Here is a 25296-nt window from a genome sequence, read left to right on the forward strand (position 1 = left end):
TATTTATCTTCTGGCCAAGTTTACCAGGTGTTTATAAAAGAACAATGTCAAGAAGGAAAGAGGTTTATTTCTTTCTAGAACTGGCTTGATAGGGACTTTGTTTTTAGAAGGGGAGGAGGGAAGCAGGGTTTAACCTAGAAAAAAAGACGGGAGGGAATTTAAAAAGAGTACAAGACTGTCAATTTCCCTACAGGAAACTTGATTCTTATGCAATAATCTTACCCACAGCCAGCGGGGCCGTGGGGGGAAGACACCTATTTGTACCTCTAGAGGGGTACAGCTGGTTCCCAGAGGAGAGGGAACAGGGCAAGGCCGAGGAATTGGCTCAGCTGGGAGCCACCGGGCGCGCTGGGGAGCGGGGAGAAAGCTCTTTCCAACAGCCCCCCCGCCCCCGCCCGTGATCTCTGCAGGCGTGACAGTTGCTCCTGTGGCCGGAACGTCCCCAGAGCCCCAGGGAGCAGGAAGTCGGGGGGCTGTCCCTCACTTCTGCCACCCCCACACTAGAGTGCCCTCGCCCCACTGTTCTCCCCTCGAGCCCATTCTCTCTTCCTCGGCGTCAGCTCTTTCTCCAAAGAACGAAACTTCCTCCCAGCGCCCCCTGTCCTTTCAGAGGCCCGCTCCTGTCATCCCGGGAGTTGTCCCTTCTGAGCGACCCTCGAATCTCCACGTATTTCCCCCCGCCCCACTGAAGTTCGCATCCACAACTCCCCCAAACACTGCAGAGGCTCCCGGCCCCTCCGGCGCCCTCCGGGATCCCCAGACCTGGGGGTCGTCGGGGGGGCGGCCCCACCCTTCACCCCCTTCACCTGTTTCTCGGGCTCAGGCCCGATAGGCCGGGGCTGCGCTTGCGCCGGAATGTGGGTCGCGAGGCTCACTCAGGCCGCCGGGCCTCTCCTAGCAGACGTGGAGAGACAGCGCCGAGCAGGGGTGCTCGTCAAGGATCCGGTTCGGGCTTGCTCGCTCCGCGGCGACGTCGGAACCCCAAACTCCCCCTCCCCGTCTACGCCGCCGCAGCTCCGGAAACCGCTGAATTACAGCCTCTCCAACCAATCCCCGCCTAGCCCCAGCCTGGCACAGACACGCCGCTTCTGCATAATTCATGAGACGGCCAGTTTTCCCGGCCACCCAGAGGCACTGGTGCAAGTACAGTACACCCGAAGCCCCACCCGCTAACCAATGAGGAGAGCCTCTGGGGGGGGAAGGGCGGAGCCAAGAGTAGACTGGGAACGCCCCAGTGCTGGCTGTTCCGAGCGCTTAGTGCTCCTCCCTCCGCTACAGCGGAGAGGGAGCCGCGGCCTTGGGCACAGAAACCCGGGGGGAGGGAGGAAAAATGACCGGAATGTCCTGCTGAAAACTCAGCTGAGTTCCTGGCAATGCGTGACGTCAGGACACTTTAAATGCCCCTGATGCGGCTCTCTTCTGCCCGCTCTCCCTTTTCCCAGCTTTTGCCTCCACGTGGGGGCGAGGTTGCGAGCCACTTACCACGTGGGAATCAACCAGTTAGACGATCCCCAGGTATCGCCAGATCCTCAGGGGGCCCAACGCCTGAACTGGGTTTCTGGGGACAGCAAAAAGAACATGGGTGACTCCCGCCTGCTTTGAACTTCAGTTTCTGCGTGAGTCGGGACACACACACCCGGAAACATGACGTGGAAATAGAGTAATTACTAGAGTGCGTGGGGAGAGGGTAGTGGATTTAACCCTGTCCTCCGTTCCGCCGCTTCAAGCATCAAACGCCAACGGCTCGCACATTGGCGGGTTCACAAGAAGGCAGACGACAGTGCATAAGAGGATTGACACATGTACACATTATTTTTATAGGTCTGAGCTGAAATACTTGAAATTGCCTGTCTTTTTCTTTTTCGTCCCGTCTATTTCAAATCCAAGTTTTACTGCATCGAAGCCAGTAGTTTATAGGAAATACAGACATTTTATCTTACAAAATAGGGGATGTACTTTGCATAATGGAATGGTGTGTGTGTGTGTGTGTGTGTGTGTGTGTGTGTGCGCGCGCGCGCGCGCGCCCATGCGCACGTGCTGTCACTATCAGGGTTTTTTCCTTAAAAAAATTTTTTTTTTAGTGTTCATTTATTTTTGAGAGAGAGAGCGCGAGCAAGGAAGGGGCAGAGAGAGAAGGAGACAGAATCTGAAGCAGGCTCCAGGCTCTGAGCTGTCAGCACAGAGCCCGATGCGGGGCTTGAACTCACCAGCTGTGAGATCATGACATGAGCTGAAGGAGGATGCTTAACTGACTGAGCCACCCAGACTCCCCTATCAGGATTTTTTAAAATCACAGCTATTAATATTCGTACTTATTGTGTTTAATACAAAAAGGTATAAAGATGAAAGATGGTTATGGCACCATCCAGATTAAGATAACCCCCGATAAGTTTTTTTCAGTGAAACTTTTCATTTCGTGTTTTAATGAAACATGTTCATGGTTCAAAAAATCATACAGTTCAGGAAATTCAAAAATTAAAAATGAACATCTGTTGCCTTCTGCTACCAGTTCTTCACCCCAAGAATGGTTATTCTTAATTTCTGATGAGAAAATCAATGATTCTTAACCTTTGGGGAGGGGGGGAGCATTACAGATCCTTCTGAGAGTCTGCTGGAGACTATGGATTCTAGCCCCCAAAATACACAGCATGACTTTTACGCACAAATTCTGATGGCTGCCCAGATACCTGAAGCCCAGCCAAAGACTCCCGATTTGGATCTTAGGACCACCTTAAATAATCCAAGTGAGAGGTGAGAACATCTACAAGCACAAGTGGTAAAGTTGCTGATGGTGGAATTGAGTTACCCATTGCCCTCCTGTAGACCCAGCCCAGTATGGAAATTACTGAATTTATCTGATGTGCATGTTTGTGTGTGTTATCAATCACTGTTTATTTCACCACAGAACAGATACCCTTACCTTCCATCTCACCTAAACTCTGCTTTAGCTGTACTATTCCATGCAGTTGACTGATGGGTCTGATATTTGTTGCATTATTTACTGCATACAAAGCACCTACGGACTCATTACTTCTCTTCTTTTTCACAATAATTATGTGTAGCAAATAGAAGAAGCCATATTATTTACCAATAGGAAACTGAGGACAAAATAGTGTGATGTTCTCAAGGTCACAGAGATACTCAGAGGTATACCAGGTGGGTTTGGAGCCAGGTTTTTGGACTCCCCATCCCATAGCTTTGTTCCACCCACTCAAACCCTGGCCTCTTCCCCTGACTCCTCAGCAGATGGCCATTGTTTCCCTCACTGCCCTCCCCCACATGCACACATAAAATCTACCCCTAAGCCCATCTGTTCCACCTATAAAACCTCTCTCCAGCCCAGCCACTGGCTTTTCTCCACCCTCTACGGAATCCCCCCAGCTTACAGATGGCAGTTTCTCCCACATAAGCCAATGCTTTGACCTGAACTTTCTTTCCCAGCCTCCTTCCCTCCATAACAACACCTTAAACTCCCAAACTGAATTTATCACCTTCCTCCAAACATGTCAACACCTTTTGTTACCTCATGCTTTTGTAGATCTGCTTCCCTCCTCCTGGAATACCTCCTCTTTCCTCATTCACAACCGGGAAACTCTTTAAAGTGCAGTTCCAACTTTACCTCTTCAGGGCTTTCCGAGATTCTTCCTGGCAAAGTTAATCTCTTCTTCTGGACTCCTTTAACAGGTTGTATGCCCCATTTAGTACAGCATTCTTCACCTTGTACTTCATTAGCCTACTTCCTGATACACAAAATTAATAATTAACATGTATTAAGTAATTACCATGTTCCAAGAATTATGCTAAGCTTTTTATGTAGATTATTGTATTTGATCCTCACCAGAACCCCAGTGAGGCAGGTACTTTTGTAATTCTCATTTTCAACAGAGAAAACTATGGCTGAGAAAGTGGAAGACTGGTCCAAATTCCCACAGCTAGAAACTATGGACAAACTCAGAATGAGAACCAGGTCTGGCTGACTCCAAAGCCTGGACTCTGCCTACATGCTTAAAACATATCCCAGGGGTGCCTGGCTGGCTCAGTCCGTGAGCGTGCAACGCTTGATCTCGAGGTCATGGGTTCAAACCCCATGTTGGGTGTAGAGATTTCTTAAAAACAAAAACAAAAACAAAACAAACATATCCCCCCTGAGCTGTAGGTTCCTAGAAGCTTGAACCCCCTTCGTGCTCATTTTCATAATTCCAGAAGCTAGCATCTAGCCCACTTGTGGGCTAGAACTCACCGAAGCATGGATTAAATATTAATAAACATATTTTGAATAATCATATCAGTAATAGCTAGCCACGGAGTATTTACTATGAACTAGACACTGCTCTGAACATGTATTATGTAACCCATCTATTAACTCAATCCTTATAATGACCCCATGAGGAGGATACTGTGATTTTACAGATTAAGAAGATGAGGCTTACCCAAGGTGAAGTGACTTACCCCAAAACATCAAGCTGGTAAATGGCAGAGACAGGATTGAAATCTACGTGAGTCTGATTCAAGAACGTGAATAGCTGCTCTTTCTTGACTATATCCCCAGGCTTAACCCTCCTCCTGGATCCCCAAGGAAGAGTTTAAGGGAGAGGAAAAGTGAGGCTCCCACCCTCCACCCAACAAATGAATAAAGGCAGAATCCCAGCCCCAGCTCGTTCAAGCATATGGTGGTTTATAAACATGTCTGCAAATTCCTTGATACTTCTCCCATTTAAAGGAAGAGTCTGCTTCCACTCCCTCAGTAACTTACTTCTAATAAATAGAACACAGTGGAAATGATGCTGCGTGACTTCTGAGTTTAGGCCATAAAACACGATATAGCTTTCACCTGACTCTTTCCCTGGGACACTCGCCCTTGGAAGTGTTGTGAGGAAGCCCAGGCTACGCGTAGAGCCCACATGAAGGTGTTCTGGCCAACAGTCTAGCTAAGGCCCAGCCGACAGCAGGCATCAGCCATGAATGGAAGCAGCCTCCAGATGATTCCAGCCCCCCATCTTTCAAGCCACCCCAACAGAGGCCAAGTGAAGCAGAGGTGAGTCATCTTTACTGAACCTTACACAGATTACAAATTCATAAGCAAAATAAATGTTGTCGTTGTTTTAAGCCAGTAAGTTTTTGGGTGGTTTGTTACATAGCGATGGGTAGGGAGGATAAGTTTCCATTGATCTCTTCAGAGAGACTCAGGAACTATAAGCTAGATCAGGAACTGAGACTGATCAGACTTTGTAAAGTTCTAGAAACTTTATTTACTCCCTCTTCCCTGGAGGAATTAGCAGTTGAACTCTAAATCAAGAAGAAGGCATGGCAAAGAAGAGATTTAGACAAGAATCTCGGGGTGGTAAATGGGTGGCGAGTCACTGCAGTGACCAAAGGAGGCACGGGGCAATGTGTGTATGTGATAGGACCCCCGTGGGGCTCGGCAACAGAAGGGCTCACCAGGACTGCCCAACTCCCCCTCACTCAAATAAGAGAAAAGAGCATCTCTTTTTCCTCCTGTCTGAAGAACAGTCCTCCCTCCTCAATATTTTCAAGGCTAAGCTCTTTCCCTGTGCTGCTTAAAACATCATTCATGTCATTCTGTCCCTTCAGTGGCTTCCCATAGGGTTTAGGATAAAGGAGTTCTGCTTTTTCTCATTCCTGTCAAGGCCCTGCCTATCCCACCAACCTGCCTCCTGCCCACTAAATTCCAGCTAGTCCATTTCCCACCTCAGGGCCTTTGCACATCCCATTCTTGTTCCATCTCCAGCTTTGGCACAACTAGTTCCTCCTCACCCTACTGGTCTCACTTGCTTAGAGAAGCCTTGTCTAACTACTCCCACCTACAGTTGCTCCCAGAGTGTTAATCACTATGTGCTATTTCCTGTGGAACTCTTACCATACTCGTCATTTTATTTACCTGTATACAGTCTCTTATCTGTCAGTTCCAGGAAAACAGATCTTACCTGTTTGCTGCTCCCTTGCCTCCTGAGTGCTGGGCATATACTAGGTGCTCAATAAAGACTTACTGAACAAATAGAAGTGCTCTTGGTCCCACTCTTCCCCTCTCTGAGTTTTATTAATTCCCTTCTGCCTCCTGACCTTCTCCACTTATTCTTCACTTCTGTCTCTGAAGATATTCCTTCTTTCCTATCTCGACCCTCAAGTTATCCCTCTTTCCCATCATGTTCCCCATGTCCCCACCCCCGCTTGTGCTACCAAAGTGGCTTCTGCCCTCTTTCTCCATAGGACTGTGCTCTTGAGGGCCACCAAGAATCTCCTCTTAATCAAAGCTAATGTCTTCTTTTTGTCATTTTATTTAACTTTGCTACAGAATGTGGTACTATCAACTGTTTCCCCTCCTCTCTCCTCGACATATTTTCCTCCCTTGACCATTGCAGCAGTCCATAGAAGCCATTGCATTAACTAGAAAGCTAATGGAGCTAACGTGAGACACACTGGGTTTGAATCCTGGCTTTGACACAGAATAAACTGTGGAGCCCTGGGCACATTCCTTACCCTCTCCGAGCCTCAGCACCCACATCTTCAAATAGAGAACATGATTCTGACCTTGGTTAGTTTGCGTTAAGATGTTTTTGATGGGGCTCCTGGCTCGCTCAGTTGGTGGAGCATGCGACTCTTGATCTCGGGGTTGTGGGTTTGAGCCCCCCATTGGGTGTAGAGATTACTTCAGAAAAAATAAAATTTTTTTAACTTTTTTTTTTTTTTTGAGACAGAGAGAGACAGAGCATGAACAGGGGAGGGGCAGAGAGAGAGGGAGACACAGAATCTGAAACAGGCTCCAGGCTCTGAGCTGTCAGCACAGAGCCCGACGCGGGGCTCGAACTCACGGACCGCGAGATCATGACCTGAGCTGAAGTCGGCCGCTTAACCGACCAAGCCACCCAGGCGCCCCTAAAATATTTTTAAATAAAAGAATAAAATGTTTTTGATTGGAAGATACTCTCAAGTTAACTGTGAAGCATGGCAGGTAAAAGCCAGATCCTGGCAGGGTCCACTGCTCGGGCACCCCACCTATGCAGCAATGTGCCCCTGGGCTGGCTGTTTAACCTCTCTGAGACTCATTAGAGAAGTTGATGAGTATCCTCATCAATGAAATAGGAACTATGAGAGCATCTCCCTCATAGGTTGTTATGACGATTAGATGAAGTAACAAGCAAAGCATTCAATATAGCATCCGGCTCATTGCACCCCTTCAATTTACGTTAGCTATTATTATCTTACACAAAATAAAAAAATCACAAAATTGGAGAGACTTATCAGAAAGAAACTGAGATGGCTTCCAAATTTCAATAAAGAGTTGAACAGCCACACCTTGGGAAGAGCAATTTCAGGAACCTCACCAGAGAGGGGTTTTGTAGAACATCTCACTAAAGCTCTACCTTTCCTTTATTATGACCTGAGGCTGCTGCTGAAAATGTTCAGTCTCTGTGGCTGTTGGTTCAAAATTCTAAGTTGATGGCATAGAGGATTTCATTGGCCCAGAAAGGACCAGATATCCATCTTGACAAGGCAGCTGTGAACAGGGGCAGGGGTCCTGGTCACCCAGCAGAGACACAGCCCTGGAAGAAAAGGGCAGGGACTTTTCTGAGCAGAGGAACATCCAATACCCATCAGAATTACCTGAGATAATGTTTATGGAAGTGCCTTGCCCAGAAAGATGTCCTTTTCCCTCTCTGACCATCCATGGTCCACTTTGCTGCCCCCACCCCACCATCCCCACGACTTCCTAAGGTTGGGCACTTCTGCCTTTAACTTTTTTTTTAATTTATTTACTTATTGTAAGAGAGAGAGAGAGAGAGAGAGAGAAAGCATGGGAGGGGCAGAGAGAGAGGGAGAGAATCCCAAGCAGTCACCATGCTGTTAGTGCGGAGCCCTACACGGGGCTTGAACCCATGAACCGTGAGATCGTGACCTGAGATGAAATCAAGAGCTGGACACTTAACCACCTGAGCCACCCAGCACTCCTGCTTTTAATTCCATCCTTTTCTCCCTCTGACCCCCCTCCCTTGGCAAACTCATCTATTCCTAGCACCTCAAAGGAACACCTCTCTTCTGACAACTCTTTTGTGCAGAGTCTTATTAGGTGCAGATAAATTACTTTATCTCCTGGGTCTGCAGAAACTTCCTCTGTAAAATGATTCTTACTGTTGCCTCATCTATAAAACAAAACCTCTTTCAGTTCCAACATTCCATAATTCTATTAACTGTTCTTTGGTTATGCCTTCTGCTTTCCTGCCCTCTTTGCCTTTCTGCACACTGTTCCCTTTGCCTGGAGAACTTTCCCTGTCCCACATCACTGCTTTCACTTAATTACCACTTTCTGAGTACCTACAATGTTAATGGCTATCTCTTGGGTCCTGCCTGGCTCTCAACAAGTCCTCCTTTCCTGGGGCTTGCTCCTCTCCCCACTTGCAATCATATACTGAAATGGGTCCTTTCAGCCACGTCTGTATTACATGATCCTTTCCTCCTGGCCATAGATTATTAAATCCAGGATGAACACGGATGTTAATTGCCTTAATCAGATTTTCTTTGCCAGGAATCTGGAATTTGAAACTGAGAGGCATAGAACCTGGGAGCCCTTAGAGCGGAGTTCCATTAATGTCAGCATGTTAGAGAAGGCTATCCATCAACTCCCTCTCAGAAGTCCCTGGAGATGCCCTGATGCCTATTCTTCCTAACTTAGCCATTCAGTGATTCCTTGGAGTCCACAGGGTATCTTGGCAGCCTTCCAACATAAGCTCCTTTTTCCCATTTGGCCAATGTCTTTTTTTTTTCTTATATTTTCAACCAAAGAACCATTAACCACTGTGATTGTATTTGAGACACTGTTAGGCTCTGGTGACACAAAAATCATCTAAAATACTGTCTCAGCTCTCTAGCAACATCTATTTGAAATCCTACCCATTTTTAGGATAGCAGCTTAGAAGCCACCTTCCTACTTTAAATGTCCCCATATTCCCCAAGCAGGATTAATCCCTTGCCAGTGTATTGCCATTGCATTTTGCTTTACCTCTCTTACAGTCGTCTCTTTGAGCTCTTTTGTACATCTGCCTTTCCCACTAATTGCAAACCCTTTAAAATCAAGAGCTAGATGTGTTGTTTTTTTTAGTTCTTGGCTCCTAGCACAGTATCACAAACAGATCACTGGGAAAGAACATCTGTTGTTTTGTCGGCCTATCATCCTCTCCCCTGTCTGTTGATAACAGCAACCCAATTTTCATTTGGGAAATCAGCCTTTCTCACTCTCTATTCCACGGTTCTAGAAGTGATACATACCCTAGATTTGGTCAGAGGCACAGTGGTTTGGATCTATGACCTAACAGGGCCCATGGACATCATATCTGTGATTCTGGCCAGAAGGATTTGGAAAGAAACACTCTTAACTAGGGTTGTTTAGCTGTTAAGCCACAAGCCTGAAGTTATTGATGACCATCTTTACCAGCACATGGGGAAAATCTGATTATTAATAAAACAAATACAGTGGAGGGGCACCTGGGTGGTTCAGTCAGTTAAACGTCTGACTGCTGGTTTCAAGTCAGGCCGTGATCTCACCGTTTGTGAGTTTGAGCCCCATATCGGGCTCTGTGCTGACAGTGCAGAGCCTGCTTGGGATTCTGTCTCCCTCTTTCTCTGCCCGCTCTGCTTGCTCTCTCTCTCTCTCTCGAAATAAATAAAAATAAACTTAAAAAACAAAACAAAACAAAACAAAACAGGGCACCTGGGTGGCTTGGTTGTTAAGTATCTGACTTTGGCTCAGGTCATCATCTCATGATTCATGAGTTCAAGTTCCGCATCAGGTGAGCTTCAGCCCTACCTCGGGTGAGCCCTGCTTCCCTCTCTCTCTCCCTCTCTCTCAGTCTGTGCCCCGAATTGGGCTCCATGCTGACACCTCAGAGCCTGGAACCTGCTTTGGATTCTATCTCCCTCTCTGCCCCTCCCTGGTTTGCACTCTGTCTCTCTCAAAAATAAATAAACGTTAAAAAATGTATATATGTATTTTTATATATACAAATATATACATATATATATTTATATTTATATTTATATTTCTTGGAGTGCCTGGGTGGCTCAGTTTTTTGAGCATCCGACTCTTGGTTTTGGTTTAGGTCATGATCCCAGGCTCATGGGATCGAGCCCAGCATCAGTCTCTGTGCTGAACATGAAGCCTGCTTAAGATTCTCTCTCTTTCTCTCTCTTTCCCCTGCTCTTTCTCTCTCTCTCTCTAAAATAAAGGGAAAAATATATATTCCTCTATCTTTACTTATTCTATCTCTGTCTGGCAGTAGTGTGGAGAATGGATTGGAAAAATAATCTATTTTTAAATTATTATTTGAGAGAGAGAGAGTGCATGCATAAGCAGGGAAGAGGGGCAGAGGGAGAGAGATTCTTAAGCAGGCTCCACACTCAGAGTGGAGCATGATGTGGGCTCAATCCCACCACCCTGGAATAATGACCTGAGCCAAAAACCAAGAGTCAGAAGATCAACTGACTGAGCCACCCAGGCGCCCTGGAAAGAGAATCTAAAGTCATTTCAAATACTCTGGGTGGGAGCAGATGAAGGTCTGGACCAGTCTAAGACTGACTATAGCTGTTTCCTTCTGACCCCAATGAAAAGTTACCTCTTTGGAATAGGACTTTGAAGGTACCATTTAGAGACCTGATAACTCAATCTGAGACTGTACAGGAACTTCCTTTGATCCTGGGTCACATTTGATGGGATCCTTCGAGAGACAATACCCCTAGTTTATTGTCTGCTTCTAACCCATGGAAATACTGCTAATGATGGGTGGGCAAGTTCATGACTGGTTGGGGGAAAAAGGGCTTTGTAGCTGTGGGACCTTGGAATTCCATAAAATCTGATTGGTAGGCAGTTGACTCTCTCATCAGTGCCTGAAACCAGCCCTCCTCCTCCCCTCAGCAGCAAGGGAAGAGGAAAAGGAGTAAATTCTGATTCAAGGAAGTTTCGGCCCCACACTGTTATGTAAAGAAGGAATGCCATGGAGCCGGAGCCAGCAGAAATGTGGCTGTTCAGAGAATTAGGACTGCTCTTAACAAAGTGGTGCCCGGAATAACATTGGGTAGGGAAGGTACAGCCGAGTCATTCTGCTGCTGGTGGACCAGTGAGGGGCATGGCTTCTAGAAGGAAAGGGGTTTGTGTGTGTCAGGTGCTTTACTGTAGGTAGGAGAAGTAAATGATGGCCCCACTACCCCAGGGCTTTTCTGGTTTCCCTTGTCCTTATTATTCCATAGCTGGGGTCCTGACATCATTCCCTGCTTCTCACAGCTGTACATCTGGATCCCAGAGGAAGAAGGACCCTCTCCTGGCAGGAGGGAAGTTTCCAGGCTCCCGTGCTCTGAATTTTCAGCATCAGTTTTCATTTCTTTTGGTGGGAAGCCAACCCTTTCTGGGAGATTTAGAACTCCAGACTCCACTGTGCTTGTTACTGGTGGCAGGGGCAGGGGAGTCAAATGCATCGCTCATGAGGAAGGACCCAGCTTGTTTGAGGTAGTGGCAGAAGGCTGGGTTGGAGCCCCAGGAATGACGGTATTTTCATTAGGGTGATTCTGATGCGGGCAGAACCCACGTGATGATTTGAGTCCCTTGCTCTAGGAAACCCATAACTTGTGGACAAGGTAGAGCAGGCTGCTTGCTCATGGGGAAGAGAGGCTGCACAGTGAAATCGGTGCCCATCCCAGGATTTGGGGGAGAATTAAATATGCTGTGTGACTATGACTGGCACATATAACACGGACTGGAATCCTTTCTCTAGGACAGTCAGCCCTCTGAGTCAGGGCCTCTGATTTTTCCCCTCCCCAGACTGCCTCCTCTAGGCCCATGATCTGGAAATGTACATTTGGGAGGAAGCTCAAACTGAGTAGAGTAACTGAGTGTGTCTGGAGGGCTAATTAATGCCTTGACATCAGGGAAGTGGATCTATCTAGACAGTACAGGGTTATAGATTCTTATCAGTCAGACTGTGGAACCAGGCTGCCTGGTTTATAATCCCAGCTCTGCCACTTACCGGGGACTTGACTTTACCGGGTACTTGACTTTAGACGAGTCACCCTGTGTTTCTTCATCTCTAAAAACAGGGATGATGGTAACACCCCACTCCCACTCCCCACCCAGGCAAATGAGGCGGGTTTAAACCAATTGTCTGTGGGGCACCTGGGTGGCACAGTCAGTTAAGCATCCACCTCTTGATTTTGGCTCAGGTCACTATCTCACGTTGGTGAGCTCAAGCCCCACGTCTTGCTCTGCACTGACAGTGCGGAGCCTCCTTGGGATTCTCTTTCTCCCTCCCCCGCCTCCACCTAAACAGATAAATAAATAAATAACTTTAAACCAACAGTCGTCTCCCTTTTCCCCTCCCTGGCCCCCTCCTGTCCTCTGCAACTGAGCCTATGTAACTGCCTTCAGAGAATATAATCCAACGCAGATCCTTTTAGAAAAGCAGGTTTATTGGTCGGGCTGCTTACCAGGACACAGCAACATGACAGGCTCCCCAGAGCCCACAGGAAACTGTATCTGCCCACAACTCAGGCCCCTCAGCCCATCAGCACCAAGGGACCTTGTCCCACAATCCCCATCCTCCCTCAGCTGAAGAGTCTCCAACCGTCCAGAAGAGAGAAGGGAACCAAGAAAACGAGGGGAGAGAAGCAAAGCTTTGTATTGTAAAAAAAAAGTTTGTGTCCCCAGGCTCCCTCCCTCCACCCCTTAAAACAATTAGCTGCAATTCTAAAAAGCAGAGCAGGGAAGAGGAGGCAGAGGAGGTGGGGGAGAAGGAAGCCCTCAGCTCTCTCTGGGCTGGGCTTGAGGGGGAAGGGAGTTGTCCTACCTTCTGACAAGCCACAGGAACAGGGAGTACTGAAGTGTCCAGAGAAGAACCTGTCAGTGGACTACAGAAATCAGGCTTTTGGACTGGAAGTAGCATCCCTGTCACCACCACCGATTCAGGAGAAGCACCCACAAGGGTAAGGAGGGCTTGACAAGTTTTGCAGCTCCGATACTAGCTCTAGGGAAGGATCTTGAGAAGAAACTGCCAGGAGTGAGCCAAGGCTGGGTTGCTCCATACACTCCCCTTCCCCCCTCCAGCTCTCAGCTTGGTGCCCTGGCGGTTTGCACCTTGCTCTCTTTTCCTGGCTGCCTCCCTCCTAACTCCCAGCTCTCCACAGTCTGGTGCTACCCCCTTCTGGGACCCTCCTTTTCTGGACTTTGAGACATGGGCTGCCACAAGGGGCGCCACCATTCACATCTCATTTAAGGGACAAAGGTGAGGCTTCCCTCTGTCTTCCCTTTGGATCATTGCTTTCTCATAACTGTCCTCCCTCCTTATTCTGAAAATTGTCCTGCTGTCCTCTGAGAATCCCTCTTAAGATGGGATTCTCGTCCTGTGTTTCTCAGGCTGCTAATGAGGAGAATTCTCCTCTCTTCACCCATTTCCACTTTCTACTATTTCCCATTCTCCTTCCTAAAGCCATAGCCATGTGCTGCTGCTGCGGATGCATAAACATGTAAGTGTTCTCCACACCAGCGCCCTCCCTCCCCAGGGTGGTACTTAGCTCCAGGCTTCCTTGTTGGGACGCTTTACAGATACCACCTGTGCTAGACTCTCTTTCCAGACTCACAGCTCACTCTGCCTTCTTCCCCCACTGCCCCAGGTTCTCCCAAAAGCTGCTTTTAAGTCCTTCCAGTATGGGGCTTCCGTGTGGGCAAGGGTCCTCTTTGAGATTCACTCTTTCCTTTTATGGTAACTTTGGCTTTGAAGTCTCCAGGGATCAGGATGAGGAAAAAAGAGCTCAGTGAGCAGGAATGACAGCAGTTGGCTGTGAGTGTGAGGTGGAGGTTAGGGGGAAGGCAGCCTACCCCAAAGTGGGGGGGGGGGGGGGCAACCATGGAAATGACAGCAATTTCCTTTAAGATCCCTGACTTGGACGACCAGGACACGGATCACTCCCCCTCTCCATTCCCACCCAGACTATGCCCAAATTGGGGCTGTTCGTAGAAGAGGCTGCCTCCCTCTCCCATCTTAACAGCTTTAAGACTTGGAGAGGTGCACCTGGAGGGGCGGCGTTGTCAATTTAGAAATATCTCAGCCCGTTTGGGGCCGACAGAGAATGCGATAGAGAAAGTTCCGGGCGGGGGGCGGGAGAGGAAAGGCGTGGGAAGGGGGCAGGGAGAGGCGGGGCGGGGTGGCGCGGCCTCCTGGGCAGAGCCCCGCGTCCGCTCAGTCGCTGTCGCTCTTGTCCACCAGCACGGCGTCCGACTCCTCGGTGATCTCCAGCAGCGTGTGCACGTCGGGGCTGCTCCCGCGCAGCAGGTCTGCCGCCTCGCCGCGTTCCGCGCCGCCCTCGTCGTCATCGGCACCCACCTCCACCATCTCGGTGGCCTTCAGCACCTCCACCTCGCCCTCGCGGATCTTCTTGACGTGGAAGGTGAAGGGCGGCACCTTGTACACCGCCGTCTTGGAGCGCGCGTAGACCACGTGGTCGGGCGTGAAGGACTTGCGCAGCTTGTCTCGCGAGGTCTTGAGCTTCTCGCGCCGCTCGGCGGGGACGAGGCGCGTGCCCAGCTTGTTCATGCGCTTCTCCAGCGTGTGCCGCGTCTTCTCCAGGTTCTCCTTGGTCTTGAGGCGGGTCTTCTCCAGGTTTTCGCGGGTGCGCACCTTGGTCTTCTCCATCTTCTCCTTGGAGAAGGCCTTCTTGAAGTCGTCCACGCGCCGCAGGCCGCTGCGCTTGATGCGCTCGGCACGCGACTCCTCGATGACCTCCTCCACCTCCACCGCCTCGTCGGAGGACAGCTCGAGCGCCGCCGCGTCCTCCTCGGGCCGCTCGCCTTCGCCCAGCTCGTCGCCCTCCTTCTCAGGCAGCGCCTCCGCTTCTTTCAGCGACTTGCTGATGCTCACCTTGGCCGGCAGTTTCACTTCATCCTAAAAGGAGAGCGGAGCGGAGAGGTGAGGGGCAGAGCGGAGGGTTGGGCAGGGACATGGGGGACACTGGACGAACCGGAGGCAGGGTGGGGGTGCTCCTGTGGCCTGGTAGCCGTGAAATCGGCCTGACTCCTTCGTCGGTGTAACCCCAGAGCCTCGACCCTGAGCTGGACACACTGTGTCGGTGTCCAATAAAATGTGTTGAATGAATGTTAACTATGCAGACAGGGCGAGGAGGGAACCGAGCTTCCAGTCAGAGATTGGCTTGTAGTGTAATTGCGCTGGGGCTGGTTATCTCTGCAGCCCTCCAACCCTGTCCTATGCCCTACATCCCCCCATCTTATAGGAAAACCACTCCTTACCAATTGCGTCCCAGGGAACACAACTTTTAACTTTGGGAATGGGCAGAGCGCCCTCTGGCGCACGGAGTCCCACACTGCTCTAGCCAAGCCAAAACGCAAAAGGGTTTGGGACGCGGTTGAGGGGTGAAGGTAGGAGGGAGTGAGTTCACAGCCAGTGTCAGGTGACCCCCAGGTAAGTAGCTTGAAGGCAAGATAAAGGGAGTGCGTTTCCCAGGCCTCAGATAATTTCAGAACCGGTTGTAGGGAAGGAGAGCTGTGCTGCGCCCATGCTCCCCACCCTTGACCTCCACATACTGATTTGCTCCAGCAGTGGTCATTCACCCCCTTCCCCGCCCCCCCCATGTAGAAATTGAAGGAGGAAAGAGGAGGAAGCTGGCTGGCTGGCAGCCAAGAGCATGTTTTCTCCCCAACATGGACATTAATGGTTCTGACTTCCCAGCCTTAGAATGGAAGGGAAGCATTACTTTTTCCATTCTTGTTTCTTTTTCCCCCAGACTGGAGCTCAAGGAGACAGGAATAGGGTAGTGGTCCCAGATTCCCTGAGATCTGGAGTTCAGAGCCAGTTCTTCCCTCTTCCCCTGGGAGTACCTAGCACCAACACTGTTTTCCATTCTGGGAAGATTTTCCAAGGTCTTGACTCTGGGCCAACATTTCAGAATCCCAGGATCATCCCCCACAAGAAGGTAGGGGAGGCTGATTATAGAAAGGGAAAGAGGGCACAACCCAGAACATAAACATAAACCCAGATCTCTTTGGCCCAGACTCTTTTTAGGGACTTCAGATGAAGGAATGAGAGACAGTCGTTTTGCAAAGGGTTTTCTGAAGATTGTTTCCCAGAATTGTAAGGAAATCCCATCTGAGAAAAATGAGGCAACATGAGTTGACCCCTCTCATAACACACACACACACACACACACACACACACACACACACACACACACACGCCACTTGGTATCTCAGAGCCACCTGCTGCAGAAATTCCTTCCCCAGCCCCCAACCTCTTTCCTCTTCTCTCCCATCCACATCCCCGCCAGAGTTTCCTGGTTTACACTGAAAACTAGGAACACCCCCTCCCAACTTCCTTCCCTCCCTGTCAATAGCATTAGCAAGGACAAAGACAGAAAGCTAGCTCCACCTCTTCTCCCAAACTGGGCACAGCACTGCTAGGCATCAAGCCACCTCAAGCTCTCTTTACTCAACTACACCTCCCAGCAGGCAAGGTGATCTGGGCTCAGGGCATGCTGGGACTTGTAGTCTCCACCTGCCATAGCTGGCTTGGTATAGTTATTCTGTCCATCCCTCTGCCTCTTATCATTCACAGAAGCATTGAAGGGTGTCCCAACCTGTCTTAACATTCCTTCTAATTTGCAGTTGTACCCTTTGGGTGCCCTCTTTACAGTCACGTCTCTCTGCCTGCTATTTGAGTCCTCTCTTTTACACACCATTCTAGGACTCTCCATGATCGAAACTCCGGGCTACCTACCTCTTCATCCTTCTCCACCCAGCATTTACCTGCAGCTCCACTATCAAAAACATTTCAGCTCTGATCTCTCCTTCACAAGCCTGTCTGACTAAAACCCCACACACGCTCCACCAAAGGGTAGTGGAGAACCCCGCCTTTCACTAAGCTCAGACAATGTGGATGGGGTAGGGAAGGATTAGGGTGATGGGCGGGGAATAATCAGGAAACAGTCCCAGCTGCTGGAAAACAAATCAACATTGTTTCCCTGCCCCACTCCTAGCATCCCTGATACCCCCCTCCCACACCCACTCCTGTCCCTCCCCACCCCCTAAAGGCTGAGCTGACTGGTTTTCCTGGCCTCTGGCTTCCTAGATTAAAGGTGTTTGCCAGCTGAACTTGGAAGTGAACAGGGCTAGGGACAGCGTTGCAGGCTTCTTGTAGCCAATTCCATCTTCCTCGTTTCTGATGAAAGGTCTCAAATATAACATCAGGGAGTATTCCCAGTGAAAGGAGGTTTATTCTTGGATTTGGAGGTGTCTCCCCCAGTCCAGAAACGTATGTGGGAATATAATAACCCCATTCGTTGTAGGTCTCCTCCAGAGTGATGGTGTACACCGGAGGAGCTGCCTTCTTGGTGGAACGTCCCTGGGGATGAGGGAAGAGACAACTCGACCTAAGTCCCTGGACAGTGTCCAGTAGACTGGCTCTGGAAAGGGTATACCACCATGACTTCAGCTTTTCTCCTCCATTAATGGATTTTCTCTTTTCTCCCCCTTTCCAAGCCAGGTTTCCCCTATGACTCACAGCCTTGGAGTGCTGTCTTGGGCCCACCCAGCCTGCCTGTTGCTACAACAACTACCAACACAATTCCAAAGCACCTCCCCTCACCCTGGGCCACACACTGGCCAGGCATCCTTGTCCCACCCCTACTTCCCTGGCAGAGCTCCTTCACCAAAGGAAGGGCCTCAGGCGGGGGAGGTCTCTGTGTGTTCTGTTTTCACGTTTTTATTAAACAAAACCACCACTCCCAACAGGATTGGTTTCCAGAGTTACCTTTAATGACCAGGTCTGAGCAAAAGCATGCATAGATCCCTTTGCCCCCCACCAAGCACACATAGCTCTCCAACCCAGGAAGGCACCAGTCCAGGGTGAGTTTCAGGAGCCCCAGGGAGGCTCCCCGCCCCTTCTACTCTCTCCCCAACCCTGCTGTATAAACTGAAGATCTTCTGGCTTAGGAAGAAGACTGTAATATGATTATAATTTAATCGAGCACCTATTATGTGCCTGATCCAGGCATTCACATTTGTCAGGGAAAAGGGGACGATGTCATATGGATATAAGTATGAGCCTTTCTTTTTTCTTTCTTTCTTAAAAAAAAAAATTTTTTTTTTAAGTAAGCTTTACACCCAGCGTGGGGCTTGAACTCACAACCCCAAAATCAAGAGTCACATCCTCTACTGACTGAGCCAGCCAAGCGCCCCAGGAGCCTTTCTTAGCTTAGAGCTCTGTCCCCAACTTCTGCCCGGGAATGGCCAGAGAAGACGACTTTGGAGAGGTAATTCAGAGACCTAGGATCTGCTCAGAGACTAAGTTAGAAGAGGGTACTAGACTTGGGGAGAGGTGGAAGAGAGGGAAAGTTGTAAAAATTCAGGATCATTACTTTAGATTGCTGAGACAAGGGGTGAGAGAAACCAAAGGCAAAGGGTCCTTTCTGTTAGAGCAGGATTCTCAACAGGGGTAATATTGCCCACAAGAGGGTGGAAATGGATTATTGAGGGGAGGGGGGATTTTAGTGTAATAGTTTGTAGTGCTCAGAGTCCCGGTGCATACACAGATACATAGCATATCTGTAGTATTAAGATTTTGTGGAGGAGGAGACCGGGGGAAAAGAACGTCTAAAAAGACTCCTTAGAAGGATGGTTATGGGAGGAAAAAAAAGAAGAAAGAAAGAAAGAAAAAGTTGAGGAAACACTCTTGTGTATAGGGAAGCCAAAGGATCCAAGCCAGAGGCAGTTAAAATGCCCCTCCATCCGGCCTCTTGGAGTTGGCAGCTTTTGGGTGCCCCGCCCAAGGCAGGATCTGGCAAACATAAGGGATCCCTTTGCAAAACATTTTCTAAAAAAAATGGAAAAAATCAGTGTAAATGTTTTCCTCAGCTACAGGGAGGGGGTGGACAGGGCACAGAACAGACCCCAGGCCTGGGCCTCATGAGGGCCCTCTCCAGAGAAGCTTTGAGCCAAGCTGGCCTGTCCCAGAGGAGGAGTCAGAAGGGGAGTGGGAAGGAGAATCAGATGCCATAGCACAGTTTCATGCAATTTCATGCAGGGCAACACTGCATGCTCAAGGATGGTGTTTGGAGTGTCTGCTATTAAGACAGAAACCAAGAGGTAGGGGAGGGCCCCGTCCCTTCACCTCCCACCCCATTGCACACAACACATTCCCCTGAACTCTGCATAATGTGAGAGCGTTTTCACATGCCTGCCACCCACCCATGCTTGGAAGAGGCCTGCCATCCAGACACTGACCACCACTAAGCAGTGAGCTGATGGTGGACTGGAGTGACCCCCCATGCCCACATCACCCCGGAGACCCTAAGTGCCCCCACCGGCTGCTGGCTCCTCTGGGGTGGGCAGAGGCACAGGCTCTGGGTAATAGGGTAGTGTCCTAGGCGTCTGGTCAAAGGGTGGGAGTTCAGGCACTGTCTCAGGCTTCAGGTCAAAGGGCTCAGTCTCAGGCAGAAGGTCAAAAGGCACGATCTTGGGTGTGGCCGGGTCAGAGGGTGCTTTCAGCTTCTTCTTGGGCTAAGATGAGGAAAAGGGGTTTAAATGGGGCTTGAGATGGGTGCGGATGGGATTGAGAGAAAGAGGCCTCAGTGGGCATGCGGAGTTGGAGCTAGTGAGTAGGGGGAGGGGAGTACAACATGTATTAGGATGGAAAGGAACCACATTTTAAATGCTTCATGACAAGGGCCCTGGGGTTGAAAGTGGGACACACTCAAGCCCATGATTAATAAACACAATTTAAACAGATGCCTTTCTCCCTCCCTCTAGAATCTTCCCCAGTCCCATCCTTGGCCTCCTACCTTCTATCCCTACCCAGCTGTGGTCTTGGGATGATGTTATTGAAGGCTGGCGTGAGGGGGTAAGAGGCTGCTGGGGGTGGAAAAGGAGTTCTCTAAGAGGCCAGTTATTGACTCTAGCTGTGGAGGCTCTGATGAGTGAAAAAGAAGGCGAGCAGGGAACAACTCCACTTTCTTCAGAGTCCTATGCTGCTGATCCCAGTTCTTGTTATTCCCCTGGGGCAGGGTGGGCACTGGGTGCCACCCCCGATAAGGAGAGGGAGGGGCTTGGAAGAGGGATGTTCTGGCTATTTCCCTTTGGCCACATCCCCACCTCTTGCCTCCCTTGCCACCCCTCCCCCTCCCCACGCCTGGGATATCAAAGCCCAAAATGCACAGAGAAACCAGGAAAAAAACCGAGCTATTTTTATGACAGGTGGGAACCTATGTAGGTCCTACATCCTGGGGACCTAGTGTTAGCTCCTATTCTCCCTTCTGAGGGGCTGAGCTGCCACTCTTGCTTTGGACCATCAGAAGTCAGGGAGAGGGACAGTTAGGGGCATCACCAGACTCCAGTGACAGGGTAGGGGCCTACAGCCACAAAAACACAAAGCAGCAGATGCCAGCCCACCCCTGTGGAGTACAAGGAGAAGGGGCAAGTGACAGGGAGGCCAAGGAGAAAGCCAGCTTGGTCCTGTCATAACTAGATGCAGAGTCCATGCCAGGGGACACCCCCATACTGGCCAGGGAGCTCCACACCTTGTCCTCTGCACCCCTCCCCTCCCACTGTCATTGGGCCACTGTCACTGGTCATTGCCTCTACTTCGGCACTATGAGGCTGAGCAGCTAATGGCCACCAACCTTAGCCACTCTTAGCCAATATTGCGTATGTGTGCACATGTGGATCTACACACACACACAGTAGCCTGAGTGCCAGAACCCTGCAGCTATCTCCCTTACAGAATGAAGGAGCCAGAACTAATCTTGTTGGAATAACCTGCACCCTGACTTCTGCTGCAGAGCCCGGGATTGGAAGGAGGAATTGGGGAACAGAGAATATAGCAGAAGAAGGGGTACATTTGGATTCTTGCCCCCGCTTTGACCCTCACTAACTTCAGCGACAGTAGGCAAGTGACTTCCCCTCTCTGGGCCTCCACTTCCCCAGCTACAAAATGAAAGAGCAGAAATTGATGATCTCTGAAGTATCTTCCAGCTTAAAAGTCTGTAATGACAGAATAATGAAATATTCACAATAGTATGGTTCAATAAAATGGAACAAACCACCCCTCATCTCTGAGGTAGGTTGCCTAGCAACAGTATCCTCTCATTTCTATCAGTTGCTTACTCTGTGCCATTGCATCCCTTTTTGATTTTGACCTTTACAAGAGTCACATTTTACTTACTAAAAAAAAAAAAAAAAAAGAGAGAGAGAAAGAAAAGAAAGGGAAAAAAACAGAGGGAGGAAAATTATTTTCCTTTGGTCTTAGGAATGCTTCCCAAAATACCCTCCTGCTTTGGAGCCAGTGACCAGGAAAAACTCCGCTTTTTTGAGGAAGGATGTGGTAAGCACTCTTTCCGTGGCCACTAGGCTTACAGGGATGAGAGGGACAAGAGCCCCACATTGGAATATTTGGGGACAAAGCTTATGAGTTCTGGAACGAGGGAGCCCTGATTTGCTTCAAGTCCAGGAAGAAGCTAGAAGTTAGGTTAGGATTTGGGAGGAAAAGCCAACAAGCCCACATTCCAGCCTTGGTGCCCTCGCCTTTAAAGCCCATGAGGCTTTAATCCCTTAAGTGCTTCCTGGTTCTATCCTCAAGCCCTTGGAGCAGGTCTGATGGGTCCATGTGTAGGTCACTGTCCCATCAAAACTGCTCCAGAAAATGTTTCTTTCCATTTTAGCCCCCTTTTCTGTGCTCTAAACACTAATAGTATCCAAATCATTGTCAGGAAGAGTTGGTTCTTTAATGATCACTACCCCTCCTGTTTGTGGTGTGCCCACAATCTGCCTGATCTTCCCAGCAGTTAGTTCTCAGTCCGCTGACCCCTAGCCGCTAGTAGAATTTGCTCTTTGCATTCACTGGCTGTTGCCTAGCCAGGTGTCACCTGATAGGAAGGGATGCCAGACTGCTAGTTTTTGTTAGGGAGATAGGGAAATGCCAGAGGACAGTAATGACTCAGAAGTGGGTTCAGGGTGGAGGCTCTGATATCCTGGGATGGAGGGTGCTGAATTTCATGGTGGCGGGGTGGGGGGATCAAACATAAACTTAACCTATGAACTCATTGCGCCTAGCAGTTCCTTGAATATGGGGTGAAGCCACATAAGGCATTCCTTTCTTTATCCCCCAGGAAGAAAATATAGGAGGCCAGATGACCTGATCCCACAGCGGGGGCCTTCTCCCTCCTTTCATTCTCCCCTCCACCCTGCCCCCAGTGCCACATCATCACCTCCTACATCTGCAGTGGGGAATACAGCATCCCCTCCCCTGTCGCCACTCTGGAGAACTCACACTCTCCCAGGCCTTTCTCCAAGCCTCTCTCTCAGCTTGGCCACCCAAGCATCCTACCCCTCAGCCTGACTACCATAAATGCCGCCGCCCCCAGTCTTCCCTATTAGGTCTGCCAAGGCACAAAGCTATTTTTACCTCATTCTCTTCCCAGGCGTCCAGACTCAGGGAGGAGCAGCCTCTGCTTTTCCTTTAGCAGCACAGTACCCTACACCCTCACCCCTACCTGGGACATCTGCTCTGCAGCTCAGGGAAGTGCTGTTTCAGGGAAGCCCCACCCCTGTTGCTGGAATCTTTTCCTTACCTCTGAGCTCCTCTCCAGGTTGGAACCATGTTATTTCTTAGTTATCTCTCCTGTGGTTTGGGGGCTTAGGTCCCCGGCTTGTGCCATTCTTTCTGCCTCAGCCTTCTGCCTCCCGCTGGCCCTGGTTTAGTCCAGATGCAGTCAAAGCCACCCTGTGATTAGACCCCCTTCCCCCACCCCCACAGACACAAGGTGTATAGAACCCTGCCAGCTGCTAAAGGGAGTCATGGAGATGCCACTGGCCCCTGCACAGGAGTTTTTCTCCTCAGTACCCGCCCTTCTCTCAGCATCTCAACCTTTGACAGGTTTACCTCAAGGCTGAGAACTTTTCCAGGTTCTGCGGTCTGGGATATTTAGAGTGAGGAGGGCAACCTATCCAAGCCCTTCGTGGCAACCTTCTAGCACACAAGGCTCTGGAGAAAAGAGCTGGCTGGCTGTCCCGGACCCCTGGGTGTTCTTTCCTTAGTGCCCCCCCCCCCCCCGCCGTGCTAATCCGATCTCTTTTAAGAATCGTTCACACACACATTCCTTGGAGCAGTTAGAGTAAGTGCAAACAGCTCTAGACAAACATTTTCTACCAGATGGTGCTATATGGGGGGGGGGGGGGCTCACTTCTTGAGCCACTTGGGAGGAGTCCCTGGGCATTGGAAGGAGGGGGAGAGCACCACTTCTGTCTCTGTCCCAACACCACCTCCTCAGGTGCCAGTTCGCCGTTCTCCCTGTGTCTACTGGTCTCAAACACTGCATCTCTCTTAGCTCCTCCTAGAGAGACCAAGGCAAGGACCTCACTGAATCCCAGAGGTTTACTCAGAACCTGGTTGACCAGGCCCTGGTGCAGTCAGTGAAACCACAGATCCCTGACAGGTTTTCTCTCCTAGGGGGTGTGGGAAATCTAGCCTTCCTTTTCCTTACATTCCTTCTGTAGGGAGAGGAAGGGGCAGAGGGAGCATAGACTAACCCCTTCACCCCCTTGGTCTCACCTCCTTGGGGTGGGAACAGCAACCAGGCCTGCAGGAAGCAGAGCAGGCGACACTGGGCACATTCCCACCCCACCAAAGATCACCAAGCCCTTAGCTCAGACCCACTTCTAATGGGATCGGGGAGAGATAAGCGGAGAGGACCAGCAACACTGAGATTTCCAGGTTTATTTGGGGTTATGATTAAAAAAAAAAAAAATTTTTTTTTAACAGGGCGGGAGAAACCAGGAGAGGTGCATAGGCAGCAACAAGCGGCCTGGGCGGGGCCTGGGGCGCGCCAGCCTCCTCCCGCACGTCTGCCTGCTGCTACGCGGTCAGGGAGGCAAGCGGGGTGATTCTCCGCGCCTAGATTGCGGGACCAGCCGGGGCCCTCTTGCACTTCTCACAACGCACCCCGCTCCCCCACCCCTCGCGCCTGCTTCCATCCGGCAAAGGGTTCGGGCGCGCTGCCAGCATCCTCAAGGTCCTGAAAGTGCCGGGAGGGCCAGGGGCAGATCGCAGCGAGGGGACGCGGCGGTAGCCGAGGCCCACGCGAGGGCGCGGGGTCCGGGGGCGTGTGCTGGCGGTCGCGTCCCTCGCCTGGCGCAGCCCCCGCCGGTGCGTGCCTGAGCCCTGAATCACCCGCTATATCGGGCGAACAGCGCCGGAGGCCCCAAACCCGGGCCGCGCCGCCAGTGTCCGTTTACAGCGGGCCCACCGGCCGCCAGGGACCCCTGGCTTTTCCCAAAACCTCGGCCAAGTAGGTAGACTTGACAGAGCCGAGCTGGGAGCGGTCTGTGATGGGGAGCGTCCCCGAGTCCAGCCCCCTAACTCGGTTGCGAGTTTGTCACCCGAAGGAGGGGGTTAGGTGATCAGGCACGGGGTGCACAGCGCGCCCCTCCGCGCTCCACAGAAATCCGCCACCCACCCCACCCGTCTCTAGCGGCGCTCGCCGGAAGGAGGGTGGGTCCTCCGGGCCAGGCCAGGCTGGCGGGAGCGCAGCACCGCGGGCAGGTCCCCCCACCCCAAGCCCCGGAGACGCTGGGCCGGGCGCGGTCCTTCCCGCCAGCTCACCTGGTAGATCATGACTTTAAAGTTGCGGCGCCGAAGCAGCTCCGCCTCGTTGACCTCCAGCTTCTTGATCTGGCCTGCCTGGCGCTCCAGGCTGCCGCGCACGGTCTTCACGTTGACGCTGACCTTGCGCACCTTCTCCAGCAACTTGCTCACGGTGTTGCTGGTGGTGGCGTGTGCCTTGCCCAGCTTGCTCAACTCGCCCTGGATGCTCTGCACGGCGCCCTCCATCTCCGCCTGCCGTTCCTCCAACTGGGCTTGGGTCAGCTGGATCTGATCGACGGCGCCAATGATTTTGTCCAGAAGGCTCAGCACCAGCACGCCGTTCACCTGGTCTGACTTGATCAGCTCCTCGGAGCCGGCCCCTGACGGCTCCTCCGCCGCTGGCGCCCCCGTAGGGGAGGACCCCGGGTCCCCGACTTCGGGGTACCCGGGAAGCGGCTGCTCGATGATATGGAGCTGGGTGTCCTCCATGACTACCCGGAGCCGTGCGGGGCCGGCCGGGTGGAGCTGGAGCTGGAGCCCGAGCCCAGGAGAAGAAGAGCGGGAGGGGGAAAAGCGAGAAAGAGCGGAGAGCCGAGGAAACTCGAGCCACGTCCGTGCGCACCGGGACGGTGGCCAGAACTGTGGGGCGGGGAATCGG

General features: G+C 50.8%; 2 protein-coding genes across 5 annotated transcripts in view; both read right to left on the minus strand.

Annotated features, from left to right (window-relative positions):
- Positions 1-1163, minus strand: part of STAT3 (signal transducer and activator of transcription 3) — a 68545-nt gene extending 67382 nt beyond the window's left edge. For 2 of the 4 annotated variants that reach the window (XM_027048920.2, XM_027048918.2), the window contains exon 1: positions 807-1055. The gene's annotated coding sequence lies outside the window, so the exon portion shown is untranslated. Of the gene's footprint in view, positions 1-806 lie in introns of all 4 variants that reach the window. The other 2 variants (XM_027048916.2, XM_027048919.2) reach the window with 2 other exon arrangements.
- An 11284-nt stretch (positions 1164-12447) lies between these two features.
- On the minus strand, positions 12448-25296 carry CAVIN1 (caveolae associated protein 1). Its single transcript, XM_027049038.2, has 2 exons — positions 24657-25296; positions 12448-14936 (listed from the first exon to the last, which is right to left on the minus strand). Exons 1-2 carry the CDS (start codon positions 25125-25127, stop codon positions 14235-14237), a joined length of 1173 nt encoding a protein of 390 aa, XP_026904839.1. The 5' UTR covers positions 25128-25296; the 3' UTR covers positions 12448-14234.

Source organism: Acinonyx jubatus, chromosome E1 (genome assembly GCF_027475565.1).
Source record: "Acinonyx jubatus isolate Ajub_Pintada_27869175 chromosome E1, VMU_Ajub_asm_v1.0, whole genome shotgun sequence".
In the NCBI taxonomy this organism is placed as follows: domain Eukaryota; kingdom Metazoa; phylum Chordata; class Mammalia; order Carnivora; family Felidae; genus Acinonyx; species Acinonyx jubatus.